At 42.2% G+C, this 13,826-nt stretch overlaps 1 protein-coding gene across 2 annotated transcripts in view; it reads left to right on the top strand.

Annotated features, from left to right (window-relative positions):
- PACRG (parkin coregulated) overlaps nucleotides 1-13,826 on the top strand; it is a 582,476-nt gene that overhangs the window by 355,370 nt on the left and 213,280 nt on the right. For both annotated transcript variants that reach the window (XM_033234274.1, XM_033234275.1), the window contains exon 4: nucleotides 1,659-1,808. In XM_033234274.1, coding sequence (XP_033090165.1) covers nucleotides 1,659-1,808 — 150 coding nt within the window. The remainder of the gene's footprint in view (nucleotides 1-1,658; nucleotides 1,809-13,826) is intronic.

Genomic DNA, 13,826 nt, shown 5'->3' with positions numbered 1-13,826 from the left:
ATGGAAACCAGGACCAGTGGAGAGGAGATAAGAATGGAGACCAGGACCAAAGGAGACGAGGTGAGGTTGGAGACCAGGACCAGAGGAGAGGTGGTGAAGATGGAGACCAGGACCAGAGGAGACGAGGTGAGGATGAAGACAAGGACCAAGGGAGAGGAGGTGAGAATGGAGACTGGAACTGGAGCAGAAAAGGTGAGGATAGAGACTGACACTGGAGGAGAGGAGAGGAGGATGGAGACTGGCACTGGAGGAAAGGAGGTGAGGATGGAGACCAGGACCAGAGGAGTGTTGGTGAGGATGGAGAGGGAGACACAAATTCAAGAGATACTGCAAAAGGAAAACCAGATGATGTGGTAACATGAGGAATGCGAAGGAGGAGAAACAGGCTTTGACCTGGAGTGACTGGGAACAAGGTTTATCTTTACTAAATATGAGGAACATAGGGAAGAAAAGAAAGTTCAGGGAGGAAATTTAGTCTTTCGAACAAACTGAATTTGACGTGCTGTCAAGATCCAGGCTGATGGCAATGTGAGCTGGAGTTCAAGAACAATGTCAGGACTGCCTCAGAGATGCATTGACCAAAGCATCATTTCTTTTTACAGCCTGGGTCTTTTGTCCCTTCCCAGGGGCACTGCTTTAAGGTCATAGTCAATCTTTTTCATTAGAAGGTAGAACATCTTACAAATAAGAGCCCTTGACTTCTTCTTGGAGTCATCAGAGGCATCACATTTTATTAATTGCACTTTTGACCTTCTATAATAGATGTTTTATCTGGCTCTTCTTCTTAAACCATGGTACTTTTAGCCATCTCAGAAAGTACATAACAGGCTCCCATAATTGAAGAAACTGGGGCCAAGAAAGTGCCAGTAAGTTGGCCAAGTTCACACAGCCAGTTATCAGCATCCTGATTCCTGACGCCCTGTACTTTCCACTGGGGCAAATGGTGCCTTTCAGACCCTACGTGGTGGCATCTCTTGCTCTGTCTCATCAGTACAGCTTGTTACTTTGCACTCAGAACTCTTTCTTTAAAACTGTCATATTCCTGTGGTCTCTTGTAGCTTATGTGTTGATTCCTTCTAACTGAACTTTAAAACATTTTGCTTTTCTTTCCTACTTTCTTGAGGGCCTAAATATAGTCACTTTATGTTCACTTCTACCAAGAATATTCTCGGTGTTTGTAACCAGCCTATAGTTTTGAACACCATGCCCAACCCTCCTTCCCAAATAAATGCTTGTTCCACGTTAAGGGTTTTAAGAATGGTGTGGATTGTTGCATGAAAGAGATTGTTGTATGAAAATGTATCCGTTGTCAACCCGCGTAGGTTCCTTTAATTCCAGCAACACTAAGTGATGTTTTGTCTTTCATACTGCTTATCCAACTCAGGGCCCGGGCCTCTTCTACGAGGGGAAAATGAGCAGCATTCCTAGGGCTGGTGAGAAATCAGTGCAGGTGGGAGAATAAACAGTAATCAGACAAGATTCCATTTAAAACATCAGGGTTGCAATGTGTCATCCAAGTCTGTAATAATAAAGGCCCATTGGTCCCCAGTAGAGCGCAGTTTAATTAAATGCAACCACAAGACAACTTCGCCTTAACTTTGTAGAATTGAAGCTTTCTATTAAAATCTTTTCTGCTTGGTCCTTCTTTCACCATATAGATGCCTTGAATCTCCGAAACCGACAGATCATCTGTGTCACTCTCAAGGTCCTCCAGCATCTGGTTGTGTCAGCTGAGATGGTGGGCAAGGCCTTGGTGCCTTATTACCGTCAAATCCTCCCCGTCCTGAACATCTTTAAGAATATGAATGGTGAGTGAGCCCATGAGTCAAAATGTCTTTTAAGCCAAGGAAAAAGGGAGTGATTTGTAGTAGAGTTACTTAGCAACACGTTTAGGATTTATTATTGCATATAAACTACGATCCATTTGGAGATCTAAATAGCATATTCCCACCCCTTCTCCAGCTACTCCCTATGGAAACAGTAAAATTAACAATTTCGTTTATTACTCCTCACGTACAACTTACTTACTCAGTACAGAAGCGCTGAAGCCATTCTACAAGCTTCCAATAATTAAATTGTGAAGTTTTTTTTAATGGTCTTTTGAATACATTGGTAGGTTTTGAGTTTGTTCTTTTTCTTGATAGTGATTCTGCCTTTAGATACTTCCTGTTACAATTTCAGTCAGTTTTTTTCCATTGGTTTAAGATGAATTTTTAAGCACTGTTATTAAAACCTGGTAAATGGTTTTGATGATTCATTTATTTTTTGCATGATTCTATAAGCTTTGGAAAACACAGATGAAGTCAGATGGTTCTATTTTACCCTAACAAAGATATTAGCAAGTTTTTGGTGACCCTTGGCAGGCAGCGGATGTACTTCTATTCATTAGGAGTGTGATTTCCTAATTTTCTTTGTTGTTGTTAATTTTGAAGTTCCATACTTCTCACATGCATGGTATAAGTCAACATTGAAGTTATTTCCTGACAGTGGTGTCAATAAGTTAGTAATTTAATGGAGCACTGAATGAAACTTTTGCAACATGATCTGCTCATCATACATTCAAGAAAAAAATCAAACAAGAAGCTAAGTTTACGGCAGCTCCTGCCACAAACAGACTTTTGTTTAGAATCACTATTTTTTATATTATTACTCAATTGCTATTACGTCTGCTTCAGGCATAGACTATTCAGGAAATCATGGAATTCTCAAAAAGCTCTTAGCTCTCTTTCAATAGTAGAACCGGCTTGTGTGTTTTATACTATACATGTTTAGAAAAAGGACTTCAAACTAGAGTTACAGGAGCTTACAAATGCCTGTAATGGAGTGCTTGCAATGGTATTCTGCTCAAATTGTCTGAAGAGCTGTGGGTAAGGTGGACATTCAGGCAAGATGGTTAGTCTTTAAGCAAAGTAATAACTGGGTTTTAAGAATTGAGTCTCTTATTGTCAAAACTTAATGTTTTAGTAACAACATTCCTACTTTTGGAAAATACTTAAATAGTCTTCATTCATAGTTCATACTTTTACTATATAGTAGCAGCAAATATCCATGAAGTTATGGGAGACTCCAGATGTGCACCTTGTTCAACTAAGGTCCATAAAAGAAACTCTAACTGCACACCTTGTATTTAGATTCTAGTAACTTGAGGGAGATAGAGATAAAGATGTTCTGATAGAGATGGTAGCATCCTTAAAGAGATGGAAGCATCAGGGAACAGCCACCCAAAAAGTCTTGGTTAACATTTTTGAAGGGTGCGATTCACCAATACTTCCTCAGTAATCCTCATGCAAACCTATGATGCATGTACTATTACTATTTCCATTTAATTGTTGTCAAGTTGCCTCTTGTAGCTTTTCTCCCATGCGAACGTTTGTTTCTGTACTTGATGATCATAGAAGATGAGCCTGAACATATTTCCCTTTTCTTGCCTGAGTATCTAGGAAGAGGTAGCTGCTCAACACTGCTTTAATGCTTTTGTTGATCACACAATAAAAGCTAGAACTTCTATCTAAGCATCATTCCGTATCCCTGTATAAAAGTAGAAAATCGGTCATGTTCAAAGGACAATTAGAATCTTTCTTTATCCTCAAGGAAATCTATAAAGATGGGTAAATATTGCTGCCACAAAGACAGATACATCTTGTTGGGAGCTCTAGACTATTAAACAAAACAATTGGCTTCTACTGCTTTCTCATTATAGTTTTTCTTTAAATCTTTAACTCACAGGTGTTCATATACTTAACAAAGAAAAAGATTGACTTTAAGAATAAATCCCTAGTAAGATTTTATCAGTGTGGGAAATTTAAAGTTCATGCTATAGTCCTTAATTGGTTCCAAACTCAGCTAATTCTTTTGGAGTCTTTCTAAATGCATGCATCAGGAATTCTACATTTAAATTATTTTTCTGCTTAACATTTTTCGACATTTGAAGGGAAAAATATTATCTTCAGCTTCATTTTCTGCTTATCTTAGAAACCTGTCACAACAATGCCAGCCTGCAGTTTGCTGTATTTTCAAAGGGTCCTGCTACGAAATTGTAGCATTCTAGCTGTAAAAACTCAAAACTGTTCCTTAAAGTAGCTATGTTACCCGAGATCCAATTCGTTCAGAAAAAAAGCTTATCACAGGATTTTTCAATTACATTAGAATTCTCACTAGAAAAAATGATTTAGCTTTAATAACATTTTAATAAATCCTGCTTTATGACATAGATCACAAAATGATACATACTTATTTTATTTAAGCAGATGTCCTTAGTAACAGATATAATTATTTACAATTAAAATTACATTAGAAATTGACAGTATGTAGTGTTAGAAAAAACTCATCCTAAATTTCAATGTATTAGAGAACAATTGCACGTTTCTGTATTTCCTCTTTTTTGTACTTCTCTTTTATGTAAATCAATGTCTCGTTAAACTCAGATTCAAAATATTTCTTTCAAGTCCCACTACAAAATTCTTTTTAGAATGAGACCAGATACAAGTGACAAAAAAGAATGAGAGAAAATATTCTTTCAAATACAGTGACCTGTCTGTCTGTCAGTATCCGCTCGAAGAGCAAACATTAGATGAGTTCTACTGCCCGAGGTTTCTACAATGTCTCCCGTTTTAATGTCGCACGAACTTCCTCTGAAATAAGCAGTGGGGGCTGCAGAGCCAGGGACCTGGACGTTGTGGCAGTGGCCCATGTGAGGAGCCCAGGCTTCCAGTCTTTTCAAGGACCAGTTGGAAATCAAGTAGGGCAGGGAGGAACAGTCCATGCTCACAGCACCAATTCAGGCCCCGTCTACACGATCAGAACGACGAAAACTTAGAGCCAGCCCCACTAGATCATTCCTGTTCTAGCAGAGAGAGTGGCTATATACTCATGTTTGTTAATAGTATTTTTCACAGAGTTTAATTAGGCTGTAGTGAAAACAAGAACAGATAAATCTGAGATGTGAATGGTAGTGTAGACTAAACAGTAACATTTTAGAACCAGAAAAGCTGTGACCTCAGGCAAATCCCTTAAAGTCTCTAATCATCAATTTTTCTGTCTGCACAAAATATACATCGTAACAACTTTTCATTAGGGTGGGCATAATTAGAGACAAGGTGTTCAGGGCCCCTTCACACAGAGCCTGTCCATGACTGATTACACATGATTGTTCATGACTGAAGCCATTATGATTATACAACATTATATACGTATACAAAATTATACACATACAGTAGTATATATTATAGAAGAATATCATGCTCTATGAATTATTATGTAACAACATAACCAGGCAACTGAAAGTGTTGTGTGTGACCCGTAGCGCTCTCTCATTGGGTGACCCGTCACTTGGCCCTCTGTGAACCTGTGAGTGGCCCGTGGCCTCCTGGTCTCCCAGCTGCAACAGTGCCTTTGCTTCAAGTGGATCATTTTGCCTCTAATTGCCAAATGCAGGGCGAGTGGCCAAACAAGTGAAAGACTCAGATTCATTCACCGGTAACAGGTTTTCAAATCCATTCTTTTCTGGCATAATCTTTCAGCTTGAATATGTGACTGGTGTTTAGGGAGCATCATATTTGAAAAAGAGAAACCCCTCTCTGGCACAGACAAGGAAAGCCTGGGCCAGGGTCCTCTTCAGAACAACCAAACTGCTATCTAAGCTTTTGAGCTGATTTCCTTGCATTCTAAACAGTGACTTTTGGACGTAAAACATGCTGTCTTTCCAGTGACTGCTTTGAGGCGAAAGAGAAAGAGGAGTTTCTACAAAATATTCCTTGAATGCATTTGTCATACAGCCAATAGCAATTTATTCTTTCCTATGTTCTTTCACAAATGTTATCAAAGGTTACAGAAAATTAAAACAATAGGAATCTTCAATTTATAGCTTTCAGAGAAGAAACTACCAAATTAATGATGCAGAGTATTACATTTAAGGAGCATGAGCCAATAAATGGCATTAAAGCATTTACAGCTGGAATATGGGCTCTGCCAGCAGATTAGGGCTCTCCGATAGGCCTGTTTACCATATTTTGGTTCATTTCTAACAGTACTAATAGTTCTGAAACAATCCCTACCTAAAAGATTTCAGATTCCAGATATCAGAGACTCTGATAATGTTGTAAATTTATGTCATGAAATATGCAAAAGTAAACATAATAATGAAATATCATGTCCCCACATTTGTAGAAATCAAATAGCTTGGCTTTATCTAAGGTAACTCTAAGATGTATGCCATTGTAGACTAATAAAAAGTTCATTAAAGAGACTTAACATTTTAATTCAGATGCAGGCACATTAAAATATATAGGGAATGAGGATGCCTGAAGTTTGCAAAATTTTAGGATGTTTGTACCACATCTTTGACCTATAATTTAAATGGCTTCTAAAAAATAGAAGTAATTATTTTGTGCTGATCTTCTTTTAAAACAACTTCTAATGAGAACCTAGGCCTTGTAAGTCAACCTGATTCAAACCCTCCTTGATAACCCTCCTTGATATTCCTGTGAGTTCTCTGGGACCAATTCTCATGCTCTTTTCAAACGTTGATGAACTTCTGGGAATGGACTGTTTACCAAACAGCAGCAGCAACAAAACTTTCAGTTTTTCTGCCTCATAGTTGATGTATATAAAGGTTATTTCTCCTCACAGAGATTTACATTTAATTTTGGAATTAAGGTTCATTCCCCATGGAATTCTGAACAACTTTGCGTTCATGATTTACATTTTAGAAATTTGCTTCGAAGTTCCTTTGAAATGGTTAAATGTGTTAAATTTGAACCATGAGATTACCCTAAATTAATTGAAGAAATTATTAGAACTGCTGCTTCCAACATTTCTGAACGTTAGATTTGGAATTGTCATGCCTATATCTAGTCTCTCTGAGCACTTCCTCCATGCACACTTAACTCATTCATCTACACAGAATCCTAGGATTATAAAGTTGGAAGATCCACATAGGGGTCCTTTGGTCTAAGAGTATATCCAGTTTACCAAACTATACAATCATTACTTCCACGAAGGCAAAATGTTTGTGTTGGTCTTTCCTTTTCTTATATAGAGCTTGGCACACCTAGTAGAATCAGGTACCTAATATGTGCTTGTGTGAAATCAGTTCACTAACTCAGTCTGCACAACCAGTACTTATTTCTTCTGTATCGTCCAAGCAGCCACACTACTTCCTGAGGTAACCTGGTGTACTTCCAAAGAAAGTACAAAACAGCTCCTGTTTTGAAAGGAAATTTACACCTAACATTTCCATCTGGTTCACCTCCCTTGTCTAAACTACACAGCACAATGGTTAATCCTTTTCCACAGAGCAAGCCTTCGGGAAATTATAGAAAACTTTCCTTCCCCCTCGGTATTTACTTCTCCAAGTGCAATATCCCTACTTCTTCCAAGCGTTCTCTATAAGCAGAGCTCTCAAAGCCTGGAAAATCTTTGAGGATGGGGACGGAGGACTCATTTCTGCAGAAAGAGATGATTGTGCAGTGATCTAAGAGGGCAGCCCAGGACAGCAGATGGTCCTGGGAAGGGCTCAGGCCTCCCTCACCTGATGCCCCCACGCGTGGTCAGCCCATAAAGACCTCTTTACCATGGTGAAACCTACACGTGCTTATGAGGTTAAATGCCTTTCCTCTTCACTGAGACTGCTACATTTGAGTCTATTTTCAACCCAAATCCACTTGTAAAAAGCACCATGGAGGGAGTGGGGTCAGTCACAAACTGTGAATTACATCTCCATGCGGTCTCCTCTGTAGACCTTCCTGGTTGCGCCTGCCCAGAGGGGCGGATTATTCCGAGTTGTCTGTAACCAGGTAGGGCAATGACTAAAGAAATGCGAATCCAGTTCTGAAGGCTGTTTCTTAGCTTCCTGGAGCCACGTGACAAATTATCTTACACAGAGTGGCTTAAACAACAGAAATGTATCGTCTCCCAGTTCTGGGGGCTACAAGTTAAAGATCAAGGTGTGGACAGGGCCGGCTCTCACTGCAGACTCCAGGGAAGCCTCCTTCCTGCTGTCTGGCTTCTGGAGGTGCCAGCCGTCCTTGAGCTTCCGGAGGTTCCTGCTGTCCTTGAGCTCCTTGGCTTAGTGGATGACGCGTCACTCCAGTCCTGCCCCGCCTTCATGTGGCCTTTTTTCCTGTGCATCTGTCTCTATGTCTCTTCTCCTCTTCCTCTGAGAATACCAGTCCTCATAAGGATTGGATTCAGGGCCCACCCTACTCCAATACTCCAATATGACTTGATCTTAACTACTTACATTGGCAGTGACCCTATTTCCAAGTAAGGCAACATCCAAAGTTCTGCAAAAGACAGGAATTTGGGGGAGACACTATTCAATCCAGTCCAGATGATCTACCTCTTTCCAACAGCTTGTGGAGAGAAAAATCTCATCTTTGATAAATAAAGGTAGAGGTTTCATGTTCCTTTCACTCCCTCACATTGCCATAACTACTGATACTGAGCCTGCTCTGCACGGATGAATGAAAACTCCTTCTTTCAACAACAAAAATGTCATGCCTTTTCCTTTCAGCAGGAGGGGTTTGTTTAGTTAAGAAGGAAACTGGACCTGGATAAGTTTTAGGGGAGATGCAGGGAATTGATGTTTTTCTTCTTCTTCAGTAATGCTGCAAACTAACCAGAGATGGAAGCTCACACTTCCAACAGCTCTGGATGCTGCCCTGGGGATCCCATAGCAGCACCCCTGGGTGCTGCTGCACCAGCTCAGTCTCCAGGAACCTGGCCATGGTGAGGCCAATGTCACCTGGGCCTGTCCCGGCCCAAACCAGCTGGGCAAGAGGCTCAGGACACTCTGTCCCTAAAGGGATTTGGACCAATAAATATGGGTCACCTGGTGGACAAGGCAGGGCAAGATGCTTTGGGCACATGGAATAATTTGTGGAGAAACAAGAAATGGGACAAAGCGTGAAGGTGCCGAGCACAGCACTGAGGAGCGAAGGCTCTGGCTGCAGTTTTTCTGGGTTCAAACTCTGTTTGCCATCTGTGACTTTTGATGGGTTATGTAACAACTCTGTGCCTTAGTCTCTGTAATTTAAAAAGGAAGTTATTGCGAGGATTAAAGAAGTTCATTGGCCTGCAGAGAACTATAAGAAGGTCATTTTTCAGGAGTATCTACTTGGAGAGAAGAAGGGGAATGAACTGTGGAATTGAGGGTAAGTGCTTTGAAACTAGCATGTTAGGTAAATGTCTCCTACCTGCCGCACAGGGTTTATGTTATGGAGAGAACTGAATATATGTGGCTTTATATGGTCCTTCCAAGAAAATTAAGTGAATTCTGTTTAATATCATTATTAATATCTAAGATGATTATTAATATCTAGATATGAAATATTCAGTAATCAATATCTTTCCCATATGCCAGCAGTCAGAAATGCAATGCAAAGTTCATTTCTAGATGCTAGTAATTCCTCATTGCAAATATTCCAACCCAAACAAACTGTCACTGCTCAGCTCTCCCTTCCCCCGAAGACAGTTTAGTCCCTTCCCTGGCCCTCTCATGTCATTGCAAAGGAGGGCTGAGTAGTGACCTACACACAGGACTGTATCAACAGGTTCACTTGCCTGCCCCAGTGAACTAGTGAAATCCCAACCTCTTTCCACTGTGTTCTGTTTTGGCCCTTATATTTGTGGTTTCTCTGTATAAATATTTCCAAATTGTCATGGCCAAGTTTTTTCTGGGCATCCCCATTTCACCAGCATCTGGCTTTACCACTATCCCCACTTATTCAACTTTACCTGAAGAGATCAGACTTCCAGGAGGATACTGAGTTGCAGACAGGTTCACGGCCCAGGAACATCCCCATTGTTTCTAGACCAGTGGCAAATGTGGTGTATCTAGAATGGCTTGTGTAGGAGAATCCCATTCATTGGTTCTGAAATGGTGATGAAAAGTGTCAACAAAAAGAGTCACACTCTGTAAAATATTTAAAGAGGCTTCTTCTGAGCCAAATATGGGTGACCATGACCCAAGGCACAGTCTCAGGAGGTCCTGAGAACATGTACCTACGGTGGTTGAGTTAGTTTGGTTTTTGTGTGTTTTAGGGAGACATAAGACATCAATCGATATGTGCGGGGTATACATTGGTTTGGTCCAGAAAGGTGGTGGTTTACAGGTCATACACAGGTGGGTTCAAAGACTTCCTGATTGGCAATTGGTTGAAAGAGTTAAGTTATTGTCTAAACACCTGGAATCAACCGAAAAGAGTGTCTGGGTCAAGATAAGGGGTTGTGGAAACCAGGTTTCTTATTATGTAGATGGAGTCTCACAGGTGGTGCCCTTAGAGAAAATAAGTTGGCAAATGTTTCCTAATCAGACCCTTAAAAGATGCTAGACTCTCAGCAAATCTCTTCAGGATTGGGAGGGCATGGATTGGGGAAGGATCTATTATGTTAATAGAGATTCTTTATAGGTACAACTTTCTCCCCCCTAAACTGACTTTTCAGGCCATTTCAAAATATGGCAAAGAAACATATTTTGGGGTGAAATATTTTGATTTTCTTCTTTGTCTGTCATGTGAAGTTATGCCAGAGTCAGGCTGGAAAGTAAACCACATTATATAGGTTTAAATGAAACCTCTCTGATGAGATTTTATGGTTTGTGGGGCGTAACTCCCCAGGTCCCTTAGATAGGAATTTGGGCAAGAGAAGTGAAAAGTCAGAGTTCAGTCCTCAAAGGGAACTGCAGTATGGAAACAGCAGCTCAGGATGAAGCTCGAACTGGCATTGGTACCCCTGCCTGTGTGTGGAACAGGCCATGTGATCCGAAGCCTGCTTCTCAGCCTGCAAGCTGTCCTACTGCCAGTCCAGGGACCCCTGGGAGATATCTCTGCTCTTCCCTCCAGATCCATACTCAGACATCCCATCCTTTTAGTAATCTCCCCTGACTCCGCTCCCACTAGAAGAACAGAGGGCTGGCACCTTCCAGTTATTCCCAATCTGCCTTGCTGGGTAGAGGTCCTGTTTCTTGTATCCCCCCTCAACAGGCGGAAGAGCCCAGGTGACAGTTGGGACAACTGGCTTTTGGCTGGACCTGTTTTCAAAGCCATGTTTGAAATGTGTGCTTTTGTTACAGGAAAGCAGTCCCGATCCAGATCCAAAGAGAGGGTTCTTGGATCTCACGCAAGAAAGAATTTAGGGCAAGTCCATAGAGTAAAGTGGAAGCTAGTTTATTAAGAAAATAAAGGAATAAAAGAATGGCTACTCCATAGACAGAGCAGCCCCGAGGGCTACTGGTTGCCCATTTTTACAGTTATTTCTTGATGATATACTAAACAACGGGTGGATCATTCACGCCTCCCCTTTTTAGACCGTGTAGTGTGACTTCCTGACGCTGCCATGGCATCTGTAAACTGTCATGGTGCTGGTGGGAGTGTAGCAGTGAGGACAAACAGAAGTCACTCTCGTCGCCATCTTGATTTTGGTGGGTTTGGGCCGGCTTCTTTACTGCAACCTGTTTCATCAGCCAGGTCTTTATGACCTGTGTCTTATGCCAACCTGCTATCTCACCCTGTGACTTAGAATCCCTTCACTGTCTGGGGATGCAGCCTAGTAGGTCTCAGCCTCACTTTACCCAGCTTCTATTTAAGATGGAGTTGCTCTGATTTAAACGCCTCTGACACCTTGTCATCCCTCCACCCCTCTGAGGTACCCCAACAGGGATCCACAGAAAAAATAGCTGGGTTGCGGCTGGTTTCTAGCGCTTGGCCACTGACATCCTTCCTGCAAGCTGGGAACTGGCACATTTCCCAATCAGAATTGCCACCAATTCAGCTAAGGTCTTACAGATCTGCCTAGAGAAATCTGTATAATATGCTTTACTGTATTTAAACACTCAAGATGGGCCCCAAATGAGCAGGCATGCAGATATTTGCCCAAGAGAAAACAGCGTTCTTTTCTATTTATGCAACAGAAAGTTTTACTTAATCTGAGCAAGAAAGCAAATAGCAATTTCTAAAGCTTTAATTTAAGGAGGCTTCTCTGTTCAGTCAGCTCATAATTTGTAGTTTTTAAGTCCCCTAAAATATCATCTATGCTGGATTTGCTGATAATTAAGAGTTCATTCTGATTTTCCTTTATATGCAAATCTTCCGTGAGCACCAACTAATGACTTTTTCAAGGTCTCTTTGTGGACATTGCAGAGAAAATAAGAATGTCACTAAGGGTAATTGTTATGTTGAATATCACTATTCATACCATCGTTAAAAGGTCCGTTTGAAGCGGGTGAGAGGCTAACGCTAAGCTTGATTGGGCGGAGGAGCCTTTCCCTGCCACTGCGGTACCCCTTGCAAGGGTGGGTAGTGAGGGTGAGCAAACTGTTCTGCCCTCCCCTGAGTTCCCAGGCTCCTTGAATCGCAGGTGCTCTTCCAGAGACTGGTGGGAACGCCGAGCTTGCTTCACTCTCAGACCTTCTCTCCCCGCCCAGCGCGGACGGGCTCCGGGCCAGGAGCTCGCAGAGGGACTGGCGTGTGTCGCCTCGCCTCTCCCCGCCTCTGTGTAGGAATTCCCTGCAGCAGAGGTCGGGAGGGCGGGAGTGACGCAGCAGCCCTGGCTGCCTGGACTCCAGGGCGGCTCCAGGGGCCGAGGACAGCCCGGTAGAGGCGGCTATGGCTCGGCCCGAACCCACCGCGGCCTCCCCTGCAGGGACCCGTGTCTGGCTCCCACGGCCCTGCAGCTGCATTGGCCTCAGCCTCTCGCGCGGGGATCCCTGGGCCCTTCTGGATCCCGATCACGCAGGGTCAAAAATGCCCCCACCAGTGCACGCTCGCCGTGAGAAACGCACTCCCATGCCGTGCACTGATCACCCGGCGTGCTGCCCGGCCTCCAGCCCTGCTGCCTCGGCCTTTCCATTCTGCACCACAGGGAAGGCCCAGGCGTCGCGCGGCCAGCCCCTGGGGACACCTTCGGGGTGCTCGAGGGGGTTCCAGCTGCAGGGCCAAGAGAAGAGCACAGCCACCGCGCCCTCCGACGACACCAAGGCACGTCCCGCTCTCCCCCCAGCGCGTGGCCAGTTCCCCGCGGCTTTTAAAGCAGTTCTGTTGAGGGCGGCCTCCGCACCTGCCTGGGTCCATAGCTCGCCCAGGTGGAGGGATCCTCTTGTCAACTCCCTGCCACACTTGTGGTTTGCTTTCTCCAAATAGGAAACTGTTGGAGACATGTTCCACTTAGTATGAAATCGGCTTTCCATTTTATTGCCTTTCTCAAAAATCTGTAATTTTTACTTTGACAGAATGGAATATAAATGGCTCAGAATAAGCTTAACCATCAGTAAAGGTGGAGTTGAAAAATACAATGGACATATTCCCTAGAAAAACTGCAAATATTATTGATATTTTCTTGCTTGCCTGCTTTCTGTATTATATTCTCATGTATATCTTGAATTAATGTTCCAAGTAATAAAGAAAAAAGATAATGATGGCAACGTTATTATGACCAAGTTCTGTTCGGAGCCCTCAAAGATCAATTTACATTTTTTGCTCTTAAATACAGTACTTTAATATGAGCTTTAGTGAGCATATTTATATTCATTTTGAGGTGGTCATACAGTGAAATTAAAAATCACTCTCCATTCAATGACTTTTAGTTTAGATTTTGCATACTGATTACAACTCTGCCTCTGCTCCCCCTTGAAAAGCCCCTACATTTCATCTTAAGTTCATTTCTTGAAGGTATCTTTGTCACAAACTAAAAAACTAATGATACAATACTAATATTTAAAAACCAAGAATGTAATTGGCCCGTAATGACAGGATTATTGCCTGGTAATTTTCCTACTATTTTAAGCATTGTGTTTGACCTGCATGCTAGTTGGATATTTATTTGCGTACCTC

The sequence above is a fragment of the Trachypithecus francoisi genome, unplaced genomic scaffold (genome assembly GCF_009764315.1).
Source record: "Trachypithecus francoisi isolate TF-2019V2 unplaced genomic scaffold, Tfra_2.0 Lachesis_group15, whole genome shotgun sequence".
Classification (NCBI taxonomy): domain Eukaryota; kingdom Metazoa; phylum Chordata; class Mammalia; order Primates; family Cercopithecidae; genus Trachypithecus; species Trachypithecus francoisi.
This window is presented reverse-complemented; position numbering and strand designations above follow the sequence as displayed.